Source organism: Zootermopsis nevadensis, unplaced genomic scaffold (assembly GCF_977971745.1).
Source record: "Zootermopsis nevadensis isolate Lab colony 2312 unplaced genomic scaffold, Znev_1.0 Znev_ptg000007l, whole genome shotgun sequence".
NCBI classification, from domain to species: Eukaryota; Metazoa; Arthropoda; class Insecta; order Blattodea; family Termopsidae; genus Zootermopsis; species Zootermopsis nevadensis.
In genome coordinates this window covers 14,538,453-14,557,643 of record NW_028259139.1, presented here as the reverse complement: position 1 = coordinate 14,557,643, position 19,191 = coordinate 14,538,453, and the positions used below count along the sequence as shown (strand labels likewise).

Below are 19,191 nucleotides of genomic sequence, written 5' to 3'. Positions count from 1 at the left end.
TTCAGGGCTGAAGTGCCAATACTGGAAAGTGTTTGGATTTATATAGGATTAGAGGAAGGGGAGGCTGAGGTGGTGGGCAATTAAGAAATTCCTCATCCCTGATGTGGAATAAATTACAGGACACATTTTAGCTATTGATATACATCAGGCCTGCACAGCATACAGCCCCCAGAAAGGTTTTCCCTGGCCCAGGGGTGATAAGCTCAACCACACCCAGGCCACTGAAAAATCATCTTTAAAAATTAATGAAGTATAATAAAACATGACTTTATTTTCAAATAAGTACAGATGAGATCTCACATTTTTCTTCATGCCTCTTCATTATTTTTAAAATTTTCTTCTAATATAAAACATTAATGTATTTAATAACATATAATTAATGCATAACATTCACATACTTTTAATTAATGTAATTATCATATAGAACATATGATACTGTGGCCCGAAGCACCTCCATAGTTTGCATTTTGGTCCACATGTACTTTCAAGTTGTACAGGCCTGATGTAAATCTTGCTTTTCAGAAACAAATCTACTGCATAAATGGAGAACATGATTGTATGCTGCTGTGAAAGACAGATGCCTTGCCACTGATGAACTTGTCTGTTTCATTTTAAAAATAATTGCATACGCTGTCCCAAAGAAGTCCAAGATCGCAGAAACTGGAGCAAACAAGATCTGGAATATGGACAGTCCAGCCAAGACAAGTAACAATGTCTGCTGTAAGTAGCTGTATGGCATCTGTAGTATCCATCTTGCGATGAGTTATTTATTTTCATATTCATTTTATAGAAGTTGCACTACTCAATGTGCATAATCAGCAAGGTTTTCTATATTTAGCTTGTATCCATACACGGTACATAGTAAGTAGTTTTCCTCGATTCACTTGCAGACGACGATCCTCAATATTATGCACCTCTTCAAAGCCAACTCCTTCAAACAGGCTCTTCACTTCAGCTGAAACATTCAGATGATTCAAAGAAAAAATGTCTGCCCATGCTGGGAATTGAATGCCAGTCATCCAACCCACAGCCAGTAAGTAAGTAAACTGCTTCAGATATATTTTACAGCTATGATAATTCAATGAACTCTGAAACATTTACTACAGAATTATATGTCATTCAAGGCACTGAAATTATCAATTTATAGTTGTTGAAAATTTATATTACTACTACTTACTTTGGGTGAAAAAATAGACTCTAGTTCCATCACCTCTCACATAGAAGTTGTCAGACAGACAACGTCCCTTCTTGAAACGTAACTGTGCCATATCGTGACGACCATAATCACGGAAAACTAGTAAACCACCAGGGCGTAGATATTTGTAAATTTCTGCCACTACATGAGACATCCTGTATGAACCAATGAGAAACAAACTGCAATTGTCACATCCTAATAAAACTGTTCTTGTACAGTGTCCATGACATAACTGTGAGCTTCAGCTATGTCAAAGAAAAAGGGGAGGAGAAGATAGTCTCTGAGCATGTGTAATGTTTCTGAAAACATTTTTTCCTCTTAATTTGTATGCAATTAGTGGCATTTTCATATACTGACTTTTTCACTTTGTACTTTGTGAACCAAAGAAAGTTAAAAAAACTAACAGTGCAGAGACATGTCTGAACCCACATGTGCTGCTTCTACAGCCTAATGTAATAATTTCACATGTGACAGTATACAAAGGAAAGACTGGCTTATCTCTGTGTGTGCCATTGCTTCGCTGTCTTCCCCTCCCTCCCACGCATTTGTAAGGGTCATTCAGGGTCGGAATAATGTTGTGGTCACTGTCAATAGTACAGTGAACTCTAAGCCCTGTCTTATGAACCTATACAACTATCGTCTGATAGCAAACAGAAAGAAAGTGATCGGTGAAGTAAATGGCAATGGTGCAGGACAGTGAAAATCCAGAATATAAATTCAGAACTGCTTTTGTATACTTGGGGGGGAGGGTGGAACATGCATGTACATATTAGTTTATAGTGTCCAATGCAAGAAAAAAAGGTGAATTATCATGAGACAGTGATGTAGACTGTTTCATCATCATAACAAAGTTACTAGATTCTATTTTCACTGCACTTCCTATATTCATAAGCCAGTGTGAAATTCAAACTTGCTGGTTTAATACTTCTGATACCAGACGGCAGAGGAATGTATGGATGCTGAGAAATTATGGGATGTAATAAGTATTATTACTCTGAAATATGAAAGTAAAAAATATATGAAATCATGTTCTTGGTACATTACTTTAATCATCAATTAGTAGTGCCTTGTTGTTTAACTTTGGAATTATTATTTTTCCGGATTTGTTTAACTCCAATACGCATTATTAATATAACAATGTATGTAATTGTACTGCCATCCATTAACATTTATTTGTCTGATTACAGAATATACCGATCAATGTGCCTTCTAAAGAAGCATTGTTTTTAATACTTTTTAGTAGAACAAGCTCCATGTTAGTCATTACCTCTTGGTTCTCTTTCATTAACAAACAGCATAGCCACGGGATCTAAAATCTTACAAAATATGTGAACATTAATTAAACTTACATCACTGCTCCTGGGAAGAATTCTCTCTGCTAATGCGCCCTATACTCTGTTCTACAGTTTGTCACTCTGCATTTGCACTAAATGTTACAGTGTATAGTGGGGAAGCAATGTTATTAATAAAGTAGTATCATTTTGCAATTGTGTGAAAATAATTTGGTGTTACACAAGTAGGATCTGAGGTTCTCACGGCAGCGAGTCCAAAGATAGCTGTCTTCTGGGTTGTAGTGCCATGTAGTCTGGTAGAAATTGACCAAAGTTTCAGAGGCAGCAATGACCTCTGAAACGTTGGTAAAAATCTACCAAACTAAACAACACTACAACCCAGAAGACATATATCTTCGGTGTTAAGTGGGATTTCAGGATCTAACAGGGTAAATATAAAGATGACTATCTTCTGGGATGCTGCGCCATGTGGTCTTGCAGAAATTTATGTTTCAACTGTGTCAATTTTGATCATGGAGTCAGTAAGCACCCCTGAAACAGAGGCCAATTTCACAACACAACACAACACATCTAGCTACGGGCTGGACGACCGGGGTTCGATCCCCGATGGGGACAGGATTTTTCCTCTAGCCTCTGCGTCCAGACCGGCTCTGGGGCCCACCCAGCCTCCTATCCAATGGGTACCGGGGGTCCTTTCCTGGGGGTAAAGCCGGCTGGGGCGTGATGCTGACCACTTACCCCATCTAGTGCCGAGGTCAAGAAAGAGTAGGAGCTATACCTCCACTCCCCCCCCCCCCAAGCGCCTGCATGGCGTGTAGTGGGACAGCTTTACTATTACACATCCCAGAAGAGAGCCATCTTCAATGGGCGTTTTGTTTTTCTACTGATGCTGATTCACTACTGATGACATGTACTATATTTATGAGAAACTGAACAGAAATAATACAAACTTTGTTACTTTATCAATGATTACTTGTAACACATGTGCCTTTACAGGTTTTTCTTTCTTATAAGGTAATGTATGATGACACTGCTTATGATAATAATCTCATGAAAGTTTATATGAATTATTAAACTTAACAAGAATGGAACTAATAAGTGCCACACAGGAGATCCAATACAACACACACAACCTTTCTTCATGCATTAGACACAGAATAATTACCCACACCAAGAAAAGACCAAAATATGTCACCCAAATTTTAAGTCCTGCAGTTAATTTTATTTTCAAGGAAATAATTTAATAACAGACGAATTAAAATAACAAAATTAAAGAGAATACTGGCAACAAGAAACTAAATACAAGTATGTTGAGCAACAGTGATACTATAACTTGCTTTGCAAGGAACATTTAAAATAATTTATTACAAATACAACTGCCATATAACAGACAATGAAGCAACATATTTACGTACTTGGACTGTTTCTTTCTGTGGGAATCTGACCCACATTTAATAGGTCCTTTGATTTTCAAATTGGTTACATTCACTTACTTGTCTGGGTGAATTGCTGAAAGGACAAATATCATCACAACAATATGCAAACTATTTGGTTGGAATGGAGGCTGCCAGTCTTGTGTTACGTCACATACAAATGCTTGACATCTATAACAAATGAAGAACCAGGTATCTGATTAATGCTCTCATTTAGTTTATGTGCATCCCTTTAATGCTTCTGAAAAGAAAACAAAATTTCTCTATCACTGCCAACTGACTTGCACAGGTAGTGGTGCAGTTTACTGTTTTGGTTATACCCTTACCATACAGCATCTATTGCTGAGAACCTTTCAACAGATGGATAACCCTTACAGTATGTCCATTTGGCAGCTGAGTCCAGAATGTGCAGAGCTGTAACAACACATGATGTGTTGAAGCTAGTTTTCCAGTTCTCACACACAATTATTTCCCTTCCCTTATTTCAATGTTGAGGATTCAGGATAATTAAGCAAACAAAACAAAATTGTAAAATGTACCTCTTTGGGTCATACTCAGAATTGTCCCGAAGTAACTGTATGGCTGCATATGAGAAATCACAGCAGAACACAAACACGTCTGTGTCTGCGTTATGCTGAAGGATTGGAAACGCGGTATTGCCAACACCACAGCCTATTTCAAGGATCATTGTAGATCCTTTTCTTTTGCTGTCCGTCGTTAACACATTTCCTAGATGTTCTGACAACTGTTCGACTCCGTCTTGCGTATTTTTAGAAGTATACGGTTTTGTGCTTTCGTCATCAGTTGCCCCGAGCTGATCTGTCACTTGCTCCTTTTTAATTTTAACACACTTGTTGTCAGTGACTAATTCTGGAAACTCTGTGAAAAGCCATTGTCTGTCTTTAAAAAACCTGTTTTGATGGATACCATAAAAAGCATCCCAGTATTCACTTGCCCTCACTTCATACTTTTCTTGGTCACTTTCACTGGCAAAAACAGAGGAATTTTCTGTCACCTTGCACTTAGCCAGTTCTTCCTGGGCTGCATCCCACTGAACATTGTCCCTAAATTCAAAAAACAAAGTCAGAACACATTCATTGTTTCTGGGGGCAGCAAACTGTTTTCTGCAGAGGTCAATCAACAGTGTATCATAAGCTATAACCATTGCAGTTAAAGTAATTAAACAAGAAGATGCACCCTGGAACACACTTATAGGGGAGCCAGGAGAAACTACAAAATCTGGCCCTTTCTCTAAAGCATTTGATTAAAAAATAAGGAAATTAAAATATTAACCATACTAATAAAATAACATGACCTCTTAATCTAGAGGAAACATGTTCATTTCCAGTGACAGTATTCTTCATTTCTGTGGTTTTAATACTGCCTGCTGATGTCATATCATGATACCTTCTTAGTTGTGTATCCCATGGCTCACGTAAGACAAGTGTTTTTCCCCTCCACCCTCAAACTCTCCTTTAACTTGACCCAGGGTAGCTCACTCAATATAATGACTGGCTAGGTCTGCATAACAGGGGTTCAATCACCAACAAGGGCAGAGGATTTTTCCTCTGGCCTCTGCGTCCAGACCGGCTCTGCGGCCCACCCAGCCTTCTAACCAATGGGTACTGGGGTCCTTTCCTGGGGGTAAATCACAGCTAACCACTCACCCCCATCTAGTGCCAAGGTTAAGAATGAGTTGGAGCTACATTTTCTCTCCCTCCAAGCGCCTACATGGCGTATGGTGGGACAGCTTTACGCTCCTTCAACCCTAGTGAGTCAACAGGTGTTTGGTCACATTCTGTCAGGGACAGGTCAGTTTGGTTTTGGGAGTTTCTTTCTCCCTTCTTCTGGTGTCAAGCAGGGAGGCGGAGCAGGTATTATGTTACTTTAAATTCAGGTATGTTCAGTGGCTAATCCTGGTCTAGAAGTCAGGTTATGTGTGTGGAAACACACTATTATTAAATCCCTCTAACAATCATGCCACAGTGCTAATTTATTTTAATGACAGACCAGAGCATTCACCACTGGTTTCGTTTGTCCACAATAATATACCACATTTTGTGTAGTGTACTTGTAGCAGGGTGAACTTAGTTGCTTTCCACTGGGTCTAGATACCTAGTGAATATATGAATTTAATTAGATAATAAAAGAAACTGTCAAATAAAATGATGAAATGGAAAATTTCAAGAGGGAAGCCAGATCCTTTCTCTAACAATACACATTCCACTCTGGATGAATATGCATCTTATTATATAGTGCAGTGGTTTTTTACATTTTTTAGTCATGACCCAAGTTACGGTTTTGGCAATCCAATCTTGACCTTCAATTACATTTACTGAATTAAAGTAGATAGTTCATCTGTTATAAAACTGGAAAGACCAATTAAATGTAAAATAATAATGAGCATCTTTAATAGTAGGCACTTACAGCTGTTACTACGGAGCTTTGAACTTTGGTACAAATAAAAGCATTTAACAAAGGTTAGTACCTGCTGAGCAGTGAAATAACAGATAAAATAAAGGAAATATAAGACTTTTGTAAAATAAAACTAGACAACAAAATTAGAATGAACCTAAAACCCATAAAAACATCACACTCACATTATGCTTGAAAATCTACAAAAACAATATAAAAATACAGATGAAGAAAAATGTACTTGGAATCTACTAACAAAGCATCATGAGATGATGATCTTCTGAGCTGGCATGCTGTGTAGTCTGATATAAGTTTACTGACATTTCAGAGGTCCTTGCTGCCTCCACCATCAGGCTGATGAGTAAGTCATCACCCTGATGTAGTTAAATTACTTAAACAATTCCCTACATGTGGCTATGCTTTTAGTACCTGCCATTAAATAATGATTTTCTTTTGATTGAATTTTTTTTTTATGTCTGTTGAGTTTCCCCCCCCCCCCCCCCAAATAATTCCATGACATGATCAAATGGAAATATGCAAACTAGACTAATTTTAAAGCTTCTGTTTTCATGAGTGATGTGACAGTCCTTAGAGCAAAGCATGCTGAACTTAGTTCAGGGATAATGTGTTGAATGTCTTTTCCAATTTAAGTTATTGTCAATTTGTAGGCCAAGAAATCTAGTTGTTTCTACTTCTTTGTTTTATCCTCATACTCCTATACCTAGATTCACCCAATTCTTGATGGTTGTAAAAAATTTAACATTTGTTTCGTCAAAATTTAATGTGAGTATACTGGCTGCAGTAATATCCATCGACATTATACGCTTTAAAGGGCACATGCCACACTATAAGCTAAACAGTAATCTGATACTTTTTAACTTGCTTTGAAAGGATGAGGATTCTTTTAATGTGCATTTTCACTATCTCTTCATTTAAACTTTAAGTGAATCTAACATACCAGGCATTGAACTCAAATACACTTTTTGAATTTGTCAGATATCGTGAACCATGTTTGGGTTTCTTTCTAAATCGTGTGTGACACTTCGCAGCAAATACTGTTGTAGTTGAAAGTGCGACGTTACACGTGCACCTTATAATTTTATAAAAGTACATATTGCATCCCTAAAATATCCTACCAGGCACTGTGTTGGAACACATCGTCACCATCTTTGAGGAACCGGTTCCCAAATTGTGGCCTCGATTCATTCCCACCAGATTGCCCACCGGAAGCCGCCATTACTGTAAAGCACAGATTATACACGTTTATCATATGCTAATTACCCTTATTGAAAACTAGTGTTAAGGACAAAATATTAAACTTCTTTCTTACAACTTGTGTTCTTATATCTTTTAATTTTCTTGCGATAATTCAAATTTCCAAATGTCTTAGAAATCCGGAGTATACACTTTGCTAGATACCCTAATTTCACTTTCCACGATACAAAATTTACTGCCATCTATCTAGGGCTTGCGGAGCTACTATCACTCACGACCTGCTACTTTTAATCGTCAGATGGTGCAAGGGGAACGATGATGTGAATATTTATTACTTCCACGCCCACAACATTTTCCCTTATAAAAATAAACAAATTCAGGATTCCCGAGTCAAAGTGCTTTCCAGGCTGAAATATTATGTAGAATATGGGACAGGTAATTATTTAACATGTATGATTTAACTACATATTAGCCAGAAGCTAGTAGGTCTTATTTTCGAGACCTGTCAAATTCTGTCAATATGTTTGTCAATAAGTATAGCCAGTGCAGACAGAGCGGCCGGTTGTCAATTGCGTAGAGGGTTTTTAATTAGCTTTTATTTGCGTGTTGACTGTTTCTACTCAAAATTCTAATGCACTTATTAGCCCCAGAAGACTGACTGTGGTGCCTTTTAGTTTAATTGTATTCTGTGTGTTCATTTTATGTAGTAAAGTTTTTTGAAATGGTAAGTGTCAGCTCATTTGTTCACCAAAATGGTGACATTTTACAAATTTATATGGAAAAAAACTTTGAAAAGTGCATAGAGCATTTAAGTATGGGGTTAATCGTTTTAATCATAGTTCCTACTTATTGAATATGAAAGATAATGATTTTTCCTTGCAGATTGTTGCTTCCTTTTCTTGAGAATTCTTGGGCAGCATGTTCCAACTTACTGGTTACCTCTAGTTCCTCAGTTTCTTCCAGATTGGAATCAATTACACTCAGCGTCAAATGTAAGTTTATTTTCTTACTAATATGATTATAGCAAAAGTTTAGAATCTTAATGGAGTATGGTTATATCCTGTGTTCATTACTGAGTTGTCACCACATATCAGTATATTAAAGTTTGCACAACTTAATACAAGAACTATTAGTATTTACAATGCCATTAAATGTCAATTAGCAGATAATTTTTGGAGTATCAAGCTAGACATTTATTTTTTGTTTATTTATTACATCTTGTTAGAGACCTATACCTGTGGACATAAACTGTTAAGTTCTTCTACTAGTGATAGAGAGTGATTTGATGGCCAGATTTTTGGTCTGGATGCAGTAGTAAGTGATCTCTGACAATGTTGTACATGTTGCTTTTCTTGTCAGAAAAAAATTAGAGGAAATGTATATAATTTCATAATTTGGTATTAATTTAATTCCCTCCCAACTAATTCCCTTCTGAATCTATGCAATTGTGTAATGAGAGAAAACAGTTTTGGAACCCATTTCAGTGCTGCCATTGTATTTGTATAATATTTTTAACAGAAGCATTCTTTAGTTTGGGATCTAGGAAGAAATCAGTAGAAGGTAAGTCAGGAGTGATTTTGTATAAAACCTCCTTTACTCATAATGCAGTTTGTTGTAGTGTATTATCACTTAAGAATCTGACAATTTGGTGGAAAGCCTTTCTCTGCATACCCTATCTCTTAGACATGAAAGAATTTTAAAATTTGTATATAGCATCTTGTTTACAGTCTGGACTTTAGAAGAAAAATGTTACCATAATCCATAATCTAAATTATAGAACACCGTACCCTTTCTTTTCACATACTGAATTATTTCACCATTAATTTGACATTTATTCTTCCACACTTCAAATGAATGAATTTACTCTTTTCACATTTTTGTTGGTTTTAGAACATTTTAGTACTCTTTATATACCTTAAGCCATGAAGAAAGTTATGTTTTTGACATAATCTGTTTACCAAATGTCAGTTATCATAATTTTCTAAAGGTTTATAAGTTCCACACAGAATTTCAGTTTAATTCTTTGTTGTAAATGTTTGCTACCTACTTGTTGAATTCAACTTCATTGACCACTAAATATGACAAACTGCAAGCACAAATTACACCATTTTAAAATGTATTTAACCGCAAGTCTGAAAAGTGCATTTATTAAAAATATTCATGTCGCACCTGTGTGCCATGGCACATCAGTTGCAGAACAACCTTACTAATAGATCAAGCTAAAATTATTAGCATGTAGCAGCAGTAGCAAGTCCCATTCCGATATTATCCTCATGACATTTTTCTTGGAACTTTGTAATATCATGTTCTAAAGGAAAGCATGAAAGCAGTGGCAGTAAATCACCTTGTTTCACACCACTCTGAACAGGAAATTCATTAGACAAATTTACCTATGTGAAATACGATTTAAACACATTTGAATTAACCTAGGTAGTTTCTTACAGAATTAAGTGAGAAATACCATATGCTACTTCTCTTTTAACTGAACCATGGGCTTTATTTAAGGCATAGGCTCAAATAGCTATAGAAGCTGATGCACCTCTAAACCCTTACACGCACTTTAAGGTATAAATACCAGATGCACTGTGTCATTGTATTTCCAGTTTTTTTTCAGGATCTGTTATATGCAGAATTTCTGATCAGTGTTTGATCTTTTATTTTGAAATCAGCACTGATGATGTCCAGTAATTTCTTTTGAGCATAGGGTTAACCTTGAAAAGAGAATGTTGGATAAAATTTTGTAGAATTTATAAGAATGTTATATATCAATAATTTTTACAGTTTTATTGCCAGTTTTGGGCCAAATTACATGAATAAATATTACATGAACTCTGTTCCCTTAGGCTTAGCTGATGATTATTTCTTTGAATGGTTAGTGTTGCAGTGCACGATACCCTCCTACGTGATACCTTGTAGAGGCAGTTGCTGATTCACATGTGTTTTCCCATCATGCATCATAACAGCAGAAATGTGCATGAATATTTGTCTCTGTGATATAGAGTGCTAGTTTTCAGTCCTCCATGCAAATTCTACTTGAGTACCTTACATCAGTTATGACTGCTCTATTTCCATCATCTTTTATAATTATTGATGACCTCGTGGCAGCAAGTACAAAGTTGACTGTCTTCTGGGGAGTTGTGCTGTGTATCTGGAATAGAAGTTTAGCGATGTTCTGCCACCGTTATCAGGGCAATGAGTCACTGGAGTTAATGGATGCAGTAAGGACCTCTGAAATGTTGGTAAACTTGTACCAGACAACAAAGTGGAACATACCAGAAATCACAAATCTTCAATTTGGCACAGTAGTTATTGATTCATTAAATCAAACTATTCCCTGTACATGTTCCAGAAAATCCAAGTCTAAGTGTTTCGGTGATTGCATTCATAATTCCAAGACCTTTCTTGTTTACTGATCACTTGAAAATGGTGAATAATATAAACTGATATTGATTCAATGCAAAATTAGAGTATGAAAAATTATGATTCTTAATGTTGGTGTAACTATGAAAATGATGATGATGGTGTTTGGATTCTTGCATCATGGAGCATTTTAGCAGTGTTCCAGCATTATGGCCCTAAAGATTGGGGCAGTAGGTTCCTCCAAAACATTGACACACTACCAAAAACCTATATGGTGCAACAATCCAAAAAAACTACCATCTTTCATCTTTTTTCACATCATCATGAAGACTTCAGATCTTATGATTACACTCTGTAAACACAAGAATGTCAATGTCCACACATTGACTACATATTCTCTCAAGGCTGAAAAGTGATTGGTTTGATCTGATATATTACTACTTAATTTTTCACTACTGATAATCTGTGGTTTTATATAGCACCTTTGTGTGGTCCAAATGTAATTATGCATCTACTGCCTGGAACTCCATTACATAAACAGATACATCCAAACTCAAAAAAGTTTAAAGGGAATCTGTTGTTTTATGCTAAATGAGATTTTTGGTGGCCATTTATATTGCAATTATGATGAAGGAAAATCAGCTAGATTGGATCTTTCAACAATTTATTCCAGGTGGCAGTATCTAGATGCAGTATTCCTTAAACATGAAATTAGTTAGATTTGAGGTTTCTACGTCAGTGAGTCTGAAGATGCCTGACTTTAGTGTTGTTGCTCCATTATCAGGGCAGTGAGATGGAGACAGCAAGGACGTTAGAAACATTGGTAAAATTCTACCAGACTACATGGCGTAACAACCCAGAAGACAGATATCTCGATGAAATTAGTTGTTCTTCCATATTTGATTTTGTTAGTGTATGTGTACCTACTAGGATAATTACAAACTAGTACTCATTTATGGTAAATCAGAATTTCAAGATCAGTCACTCAGCTAGATATTTTTCTGTTGCCAGTACTATTTGCAAGGACACTGAAATTTTGAACAAAGATATACACTTCAGACTTTTATAACCTTACTTTTATGTAATTTAAATTTTTCTTAACTTTTCTTTATCTAGTCACTGTCAGTTTTATAACACAAATTTTAACACTGTGTTTTTGTGTTGTCTGTTAGTTTTATACATAATTTGTAGACTTAATTAAACTGTATTCTTTGCTTTTTTGTATATCTTGTAGTTTATTGCTTGACAGTGACTGGCCTTGTTTGATTGTTGTCAAGCACTAACTAACCAACTAACTAGATGGCTTAGGGAACCCAAAGGTTCATCACCAAATTAACCAAAGCCCTCCACCGGACCCTGTCCTGGGCCAACAAAACCCAGTAACCTTCAACTCCTGTCTCCTACAGATCCCACCTGAGATTATCCTCCCATCTCCCCAGCGGGCTCTTCCCCTTAGGCTTCTCAACGAATACTGATTATTTAAACTGGGTTCTAGAAAGAGAATATTGATAATTTTGCAGCTACAGTTTGTCAGTTTTTTATGTTGTTCTGATAAGATTAATTATTATTTAGATTCATAAAAGGTGTCTTTTGTGTTCACTGTTGATTTTAATTCATAAATAGGAAATCTGTTGCTTTATTCTTGTAATATGTAGTGTATTAATTTCTGAAATGTGGGATATTCAGTAAGAAGAGTGGAACAGCAAATTACTGTATGTTAATGTGTAACCTTGGTTTTCTGGGATAAGCTGCGTTGAATGTTTAAGTTTTCCCAACGTTTTGACAAGCACTGCAGGGTAACTGTATTTTTGGGGCATTAGGAAACCTTATATGGGTCTGGCAGTAGGTCACAGGTGGGATTTGAAGGACGTGATTGACAGAAGATATGAGGAAGTTGCTATCAAAACAGAAAAAAGCGTGTGGTTGAGCATCAGAGGTGAGGGAAGGATTTTTAGAGATGATGTGGTAAGGAGAAGTTTGATGAAAGAAGATTCAGTGATTGCATTGCTAGCAAAAGAGGTGTGAAAAATCTTCTGGTGGAAGGAGATGGTGGACTATTGCATTCACATAGTTCAGAGAAGAGGTTAGTTTTTAGGTGGTGTTCTGGAGGTATAATGCCTTAAGGGCTCACCATGATCTTTCCATCCATCTGTGTGAATCAACTCACATTAATTGAACCTGTTGTTGCGCAACAGTAGGTCTTATTGTTGGAACCCATTCTAGTGCAGAAATGGAGTACAACTTCCAATTCCTGTACTAGAATGGGACCTAGGATCACAGAGCAAAAACGTCTAAGGACATTGTTGGAAGACTTTGTGCAACAGTGGTTTGGGATCATTAGTACAAGAATGGCCTGAGATTCAACAGTGATCTTGAATAACATGAGTTCAAGAATGATAGAAGCGGCAACAATGCCCAATGACATTAATGCAACAAGGGTGTAGGTGGTGCTGCATGAAGAATGCCTTCAGAATGTTCGAGTGCTGACAGTACACTTTTTTCTTTTTTATTATTATTGATATTCTTGTTTCTGTTGCTATTTTTATTTCTATTCCAATATTTGTTGTTATTCACTGTTTTTATTGTAATTATTTTTATTTTTGTAACTGCTTGCTGCTCTAACTTTGCCCCCTTTGGACTTACTTTTGATGAGTTGGACATCCCTGGGCCTGTCCCATCTCTGATTAGTTTATTAAGGCCTCAGATAACGGATTCCCCCCTGAGGGGCTTCACCACCTGCAGAGCTAAGGGCCATTACTGGGGACACCCTCAGGTAATGCCTCCATGCCTAGTCCCTACTGAGATTTTTTTATGTAATCCTTGGGGCTTTATCCGGGCCTTTCCTTAGGATGCTTGCTTTATTGGGGTCTGGCCCTCAATGTTGCTCTTCCAGGGCCTTTGGCCCACAGGCCACCCATCCCCTGCCTTGGGCCATGAAACCTGGACACGCTTGTGTTTCCACTATCATGGTTGTAAGAACACTTGAAATGTCTGTGTACTTCAAAGAGTACACTTTTCCAATCTTGTTTCCTTCTCTTGATGATATGAAGATACAGGTGGCCCAAAATGTACCTATTAGATTTAATCACCTGAATTTTGCACTGAATTTTGAAGATCTTTCACAATCTCCTCCATAGTCCTTGGGTTGCCCTGGTACCCAGCAGAAACAAATGAAAAAGAGATGGCTTGAGTACTAAAGTGTCATCAAAGTTTATTAAAGTTACAATCACTTATTGCAGAGAAAATTATGTTTACACTTGGTAGGTACATTTTGGTCCTCCTGTAAATAGGAAAGGAAGAATTGAAACAGAAGTGGGGCATAGGTGGAAGGTGATGGCATGAAGGAGTGAAAGAAAGGGGAGGGGGATCATTTGAGAAGGAAAATGGTGAAGTAGAAGAGATGAAGAGAATTTTAGTGACTATCTGGTTAGGAAAAGGGCTAGTGAAGTGAATGTTTGGTTAGTACATGGTTAGGAAGTAGGTACTGAAACAGTTTTGGTGACTGGGCAGTTATGAAAATTGGTAATATGGAGCTCTTTTGCACGCGCTGTGTCCAGCTGCATCAGTGAAGTTCCGTGGTTGTGTAATGAAGGAGGTATTTGTGCGTACACTTTGGGAGAAGAGAGGTGAAGTTAGGTTTTTCTTTGTCTGTCTTGATGGTTGATATTGTAGGGTTATTTAGTTCTTCAGTTGAGGATGTTGGAATAGTAGGTCCTGACATTGACTGCGACTTATGTCATAGTCGATACCGTGCTTGGTTATGGCAGAGTGTCCAGCTATTGTTGACTACTGATTCCTCAGTTTGTAACATCCTCGGTGATTATTCGCATTCTTCTCACTCATTCTGATCTTTCCGTAGAGAAAGTCTGTATTTCTTTATTCTCCCTTGTTGTGTTTCACCTATGTTTACTGTACTGTTATAGTCTTTTCTTCAGTTTTTCTCTGTTCCACTGGGGCCATAGGAGTTCTGCATACTAAACGTTTGAACACTGCGTTAGGGTTATCAGTTAACAACAGTAAGGTCATCAGTTTATCTCTGCCATCACAATAGTAATCATCAACTGATAGTCTTACTATAGTCATTTTATCAACATTATAAGCTACTTATTAATTTATTTCATATCTTGTTCTTGTTTTTTAAACCCTTTTAGCACAGTGGGAACCATATGTACCACCTGCTTTAAGAGTCATTAACTGTGTATTTTGTGTTGATGGGTCTTAGAACATTCTCAGACTGAACAGCAATTAATTTCTTAACAGCATTAACACATTGATCTTATTAATGGTGAGTAGTTATATTTTTTTTTTATTGAGGTACAGACTAAGCTTTTAAATATTGTGTTGAAGGATTTGAAATTTTCATGGTGGTGAGTCTGAAGATGGTTGTCTTCTGAGTTGTTGCGCTATGTACTCTGATAGAAGTTTACTTACACCAATAACAAGTCCTTTAACTTAATTTCAATTACATTCCTTCGCTGATTCTGTTGGGATTTCAACGAATGCTGAATGGCAGTACATTGCGCAGGAGGTGATTATAATCACCGTGTGATATTTCAGTGATGATGCAGCAGCAGGCAGCTCCTATGCAGCATGGTGGTGCCTTGTATAACTACTACCAACCTATCACCGTCCTCACCGGTCCTAATCGGAACGTCCGTCAGCCCGCTCAGCGCACCCAACCTCATACCAGTGTGAGTAGAGTGACACAATTACCAATTTTTATAATTTTGTAATGCCTGTTCTTTGAAACCATAGTAATTGTAGTGATATGTTAATATGCCACTAATGTTCCAAACTACCATGAGAGTAAGGAATGTTGGACACATAATCTGACCTAGAGTTGCTGTCTGTCTCATCTTTCATTCTTGAATGAACGAATAAGAGGTGGGTGATTAATGACCGTAGTACCACAGACGTCCAAGATCTGGTGTGTCCCCTTGTGTGTTTAGCCCTCTAGTAGGCTTACACTAAATTATGTGTAAAATTTAGCTTTGCAAGATCTTGTGGCAGTCACTTGGTTTCATGAAGTGTGTTTGCTAGTGGTGAAATCTTAATTCAGCTAAGATGTCACAGTCACATAGAACATGTGACGCTGTTTCCTCTTTGTTGTGACATCTCTCAGAAGTTGGACTGTTTACTGGTCCCACATTTAAATGAGTGTTCCATCGTTTGTACTCTCACTTGTCTTAACTGGTTCCTATTTAATTTTAATAGTTCCCTAATTTTAGCAGATGATTTCTGAGGGAAACTCTGCATGTTTTTGTCCAGGTGTGCACTTTTGAAGTTCATGATGCCATCTGTTCTTCCATTCCCTGATGACGCACTTAGCTGCTCTTTCCAAGATGCTGCAAGCCAGTTCAGGTCCTGTGAATAGATAATCAGATCCTTTTTTGCCAGCTGATTGGTGATGCCTTGGCACACAATATCAGTTGAATCCTGTTAACGTTCATCCACTTCCTTCAGGGATTGGCAACAGCCCTAGACTAATTTAGAGTTAATATGGTAAATATCAAGTGCTTTTATTGCAGCTTGACTCTTTGATAGAATATAAAAATTCCCATTTTTATGGCCCTTATTTATGTTTTGATCACACATGCTTTGCTAGCATATACTTTTGCTTGGTACAGTGGCGTTATTGCCCAAGGCTAAAACAAGGCCTCTTCCTCGTAATGTGTACATGCATCAATGCAATGGTGCCTTGATTTGTATTGGGCTCCAATTTTTGTTGGGCCAAAACTTGCTTTCCCATTTGCTTCTGTAAGGAAATGTGACTGTGAATGTTTTGTTGAATAATAAATTGTTCTCAGGCTACCAGCCGTGTCAGGTGGTTGAAAGGCGAAAACACTAACGTTTCAAGAACCAACTTTGTCTTTGTACTCAGGTACTTCAGTAGGGTGGTTCCTTCCTCGTGTCTCAAGACGAGACGCGCTTGCAAAGCCGTGCCATATAGCTCTGGTTTTCCACTGTTCATTACAATTTGGTCTATAGATTTCTGCCCACACCTCAGCATCTGTTGCATGTGAAGAAGAAGGTGTCCCAGGGGGACTTCAGTTGAATCTCATAACTATAGTTATTCCTAGACAGGCCAGCATTTTTATTTTGCCTCTGAAAGCAAATATAGGTCTTCCACCAGATTATGCAGATGTGGGAAATTTTAACCTTTTTTTTAACATCATCTTACTAAAAGGAGACGGGTAAGAAAACATTATTTGGGAAGGTCTATTTATTTGTCTCCATTGAATGTTGTCATTAGCTGGTTTAAGAAATTCTCTGCCGTTCATTACACTCTGTCCAGATCCAGCCAGTGCACACATCCTGCTTGTTCCAAGATTAATTTTAATAGATCCTGCCATCCGCACAATCTTCTTCCATTTGTTTCCTCATATCAGTTTAACGGATTTTAATTATCTTTTCAGTTCTCGTTGCTGTTATGTATGCTACGTGTCCCACCCATCTTATCATCCTTGATTTTATCATCATAACGTAACATAACAGGACGCACAACGCTGTTTCCCTGTTTCATCACTAGATAACGTATCCGTCTGGGAAGACAGTTTTATGACATTTTTATTTTGTCGTTCTGTCTCGTCGAAGTAATGCCGGATCCTTTTCGCAGACCAACTTCATAGTCTTTAGTTTTTTTAAAAAATCTGCATATTTTAGTCACGTTTTTTTCTCCATTCAGTTTCTCTGCGTCCAAATATGCTCCTCAGTGTTTGTCAATGTAGCTGTCAACCCATCGGTTTCCAAAAACGAGAATGGTGGCCTGTGATGAAGTATGCGCATGAGAATGCGCGTGTTTAATCGCTAAGAACACGCATCGTGCCATCTTAAAGTTGCTCTCTCGCTCATGAAGCAGTGGCGCTACCCCCATAAAACGGCCTCCTCTGTACCTTCCTAAAGGCGGGGCTTCTCCATTCGTAATTCCGTCAGATTCTTATTCAAAAGTGCATGTTACACGGAGTGTCGGTATTCCAGCGGTAAGTCATGTTTGGAAGCAAATCTGCGGTCACGCGACACCTTGTGCTGTTCGGAACGTAAAAAAGGTTGACTTGGCCGCTGCATGTCGAGTGGAGTAGTCAACCTTCAGAACGTCATTGATGTGTATCAGTCCATCTCATTTTGCAGTGTACGAATTCGTGACGTAACAACAGACAAACCATTACAAGTACGATGTAAGGCATTAGGCCCCGCAAGTATCAAAAGCTTTGTGCGTTTTAGGTTCCGAAATGCGACAGTCATGAGATTGGTACAGTGTTTGTTAGCTGCATGACATTCGTCCATTTCTGTCCAACTTTATTATTTAAACTTCACACTTCTGCACAGACAGGGTGGGGCACATGGGTACTGTCTGATGTGACCCCCGGCAAGTAGAGTCCACACTGCAACGCAGCAAGAACAAGGTCGGAAAGAGATTATTCTGTACCAGAACACACATAATATCCTCATGCGTCGTTTGCAACGCGCATTTGGAGGTATTGCATCCGTCTTGTTCGATAGTTCCCACTTAAACCACCAAATCTCAGCGCCTCAATGTCTACCTCACGAGTTTCTTCATCCGTCATTTTGTTATCACCGCTCGTAGGATATTCAAAATATGTTTGTGAGGTCGTGCAGAATGGCACAACCCCCATATCAAATTTAGTCCAAATCTGTCCATTGGTTCTCGAGTTAAATCGACTGGACGGACGGACAGACAGACGTGACCAGCCCATGTTGCGTTCTCACTATGTACTTCGTGCAACGAATTGCGTATTCATTCCTGGAAGCATTCCGTGGTCATGGCGACAATCTTTCTTTCTTCGTGCTAGAATTCCGGTTTTCCAGTTCTGAAGCGGGCGCCCGTCCGGCCATTGACTTCTGGCGACTGCGTTGGCGCGCGGTCGTTTCACGCTCGCTTCCTGCTCCGCGTGCTTGCGGACATGCACGTGCCTGCCACGTGGCTGACGAAAACTGACTTACTGCGCCTAGATTAGATAAGACGCTTTATCAACTGCATAAGCTCTAAACTGTTGGTTCATAGAAGGAGTACAGTGAACGCAAAATAACTCCGAGCCGCTTTGACCGTTACAAATACACGCGAAGGAAGGGTGGAGTGGGGTTGGGGGGAAGACCGGGGGCGTGTCCCTGCGTTGCTAGTGTTATATGGTTTATTTGTTACACAAAATACAGTGTGGTGTAGAAGTCAGTGCATCAAAATGCCACCGTGTCCAAATTAAAAGGAGATTTTTTTTCAGTTATACTGTACATGCTCAATCAGACGTTTTTCCGTCTTTCTCTC

The 19,191-nt window shown here is 38.1% G+C and overlaps 2 protein-coding genes and 1 long non-coding RNA gene across 12 annotated transcripts in view; 2 read left to right on the top strand and 1 right to left on the bottom strand.

The window, feature by feature from the left end:
* Window positions 1–246: 246 nt before the first annotated feature.
* On the bottom strand, window positions 247–7,777 carry Mettl2 (methyltransferase-like protein). 2 transcript variants are annotated; one of them, XM_022071747.2, is made up of 6 exons: window positions 7,666–7,777; window positions 7,472–7,574; window positions 4,460–4,984; window positions 3,981–4,091; window positions 1,178–1,350; window positions 247–955 (listed from the first exon to the last, which is right to left on the bottom strand). In XM_022071747.2, the coding sequence occupies exons 2-6, from the start codon at window positions 7,570–7,572 to the stop codon at window positions 816–818; spliced, it is 1,050 nt and encodes a 349-aa protein (XP_021927439.2). In that variant the 5' UTR covers window positions 7,573–7,574; window positions 7,666–7,777; the 3' UTR covers window positions 247–815. The 2 variants fall into 2 exon arrangements, with proteins under 2 accessions (XP_021927439.2, XP_021927437.1); XM_022071745.2 differs by lacking the exons at window positions 7,472–7,574; window positions 7,666–7,777 and adding an exon at window positions 7,294–7,465.
* Window positions 902–3,449, top strand: LOC147874633 (uncharacterized). Its single transcript, XR_015533962.1, has 2 exons — window positions 902–1,037; window positions 2,383–3,449. It is a non-coding gene; the product is annotated as an uncharacterized LOC147874633 (long non-coding RNA).
* A 62-nt stretch (window positions 7,778–7,839) lies between the features above and the next one.
* The window catches only part of shep (RNA binding motif single stranded interacting protein alan shepard), a 148,486-nt gene continuing 137,134 nt past the window's right edge, over window positions 7,840–19,191 (top strand). For 5 of the 9 annotated variants that reach the window (XM_022071759.2, XM_022071757.2, XM_087344423.1 and 2 more), the window contains exons 1-3: window positions 7,840–7,985; window positions 8,433–8,542; window positions 15,468–15,601. In XM_022071759.2, the coding sequence (XP_021927451.1) occupies window positions 15,470–15,601 (132 nt within the window). In that variant the 5' untranslated portion in view covers window positions 7,840–7,985; window positions 8,433–8,542; window positions 15,468–15,469. Of the gene's footprint in view, window positions 7,986–8,114; window positions 8,275–8,432; window positions 8,543–15,467; window positions 15,602–19,191 lie in introns of those variants that run through there. The other 4 variants (XM_022071754.2, XM_022071753.2, XM_022071751.2 and 1 more) reach the window with 3 other exon arrangements.

Bases quoted from the DNA above. Each gene is read 5' to 3' on its own strand.
- Mettl2 (XM_022071745.2), bottom strand. From the start codon at position 7,448: ATGTACTTTTATAAAATTATAAGGTGCACGTGTAACGTCGCACTTTCA. The intron at 1,351-3,980 runs GTAAGTGAATGT...TGGTTCATACAG, and splicing joins TCAGCAATTCACCCAGACAA to GATGTCTCATGTAGTGGCAG. The intron at 956-1,177 runs GTAAGTAGTAGT...TGAATGTTTCAG, and splicing joins AGTCTATTTTTTCACCCAAA to CTGAAGTGAAGAGCCTGTTT.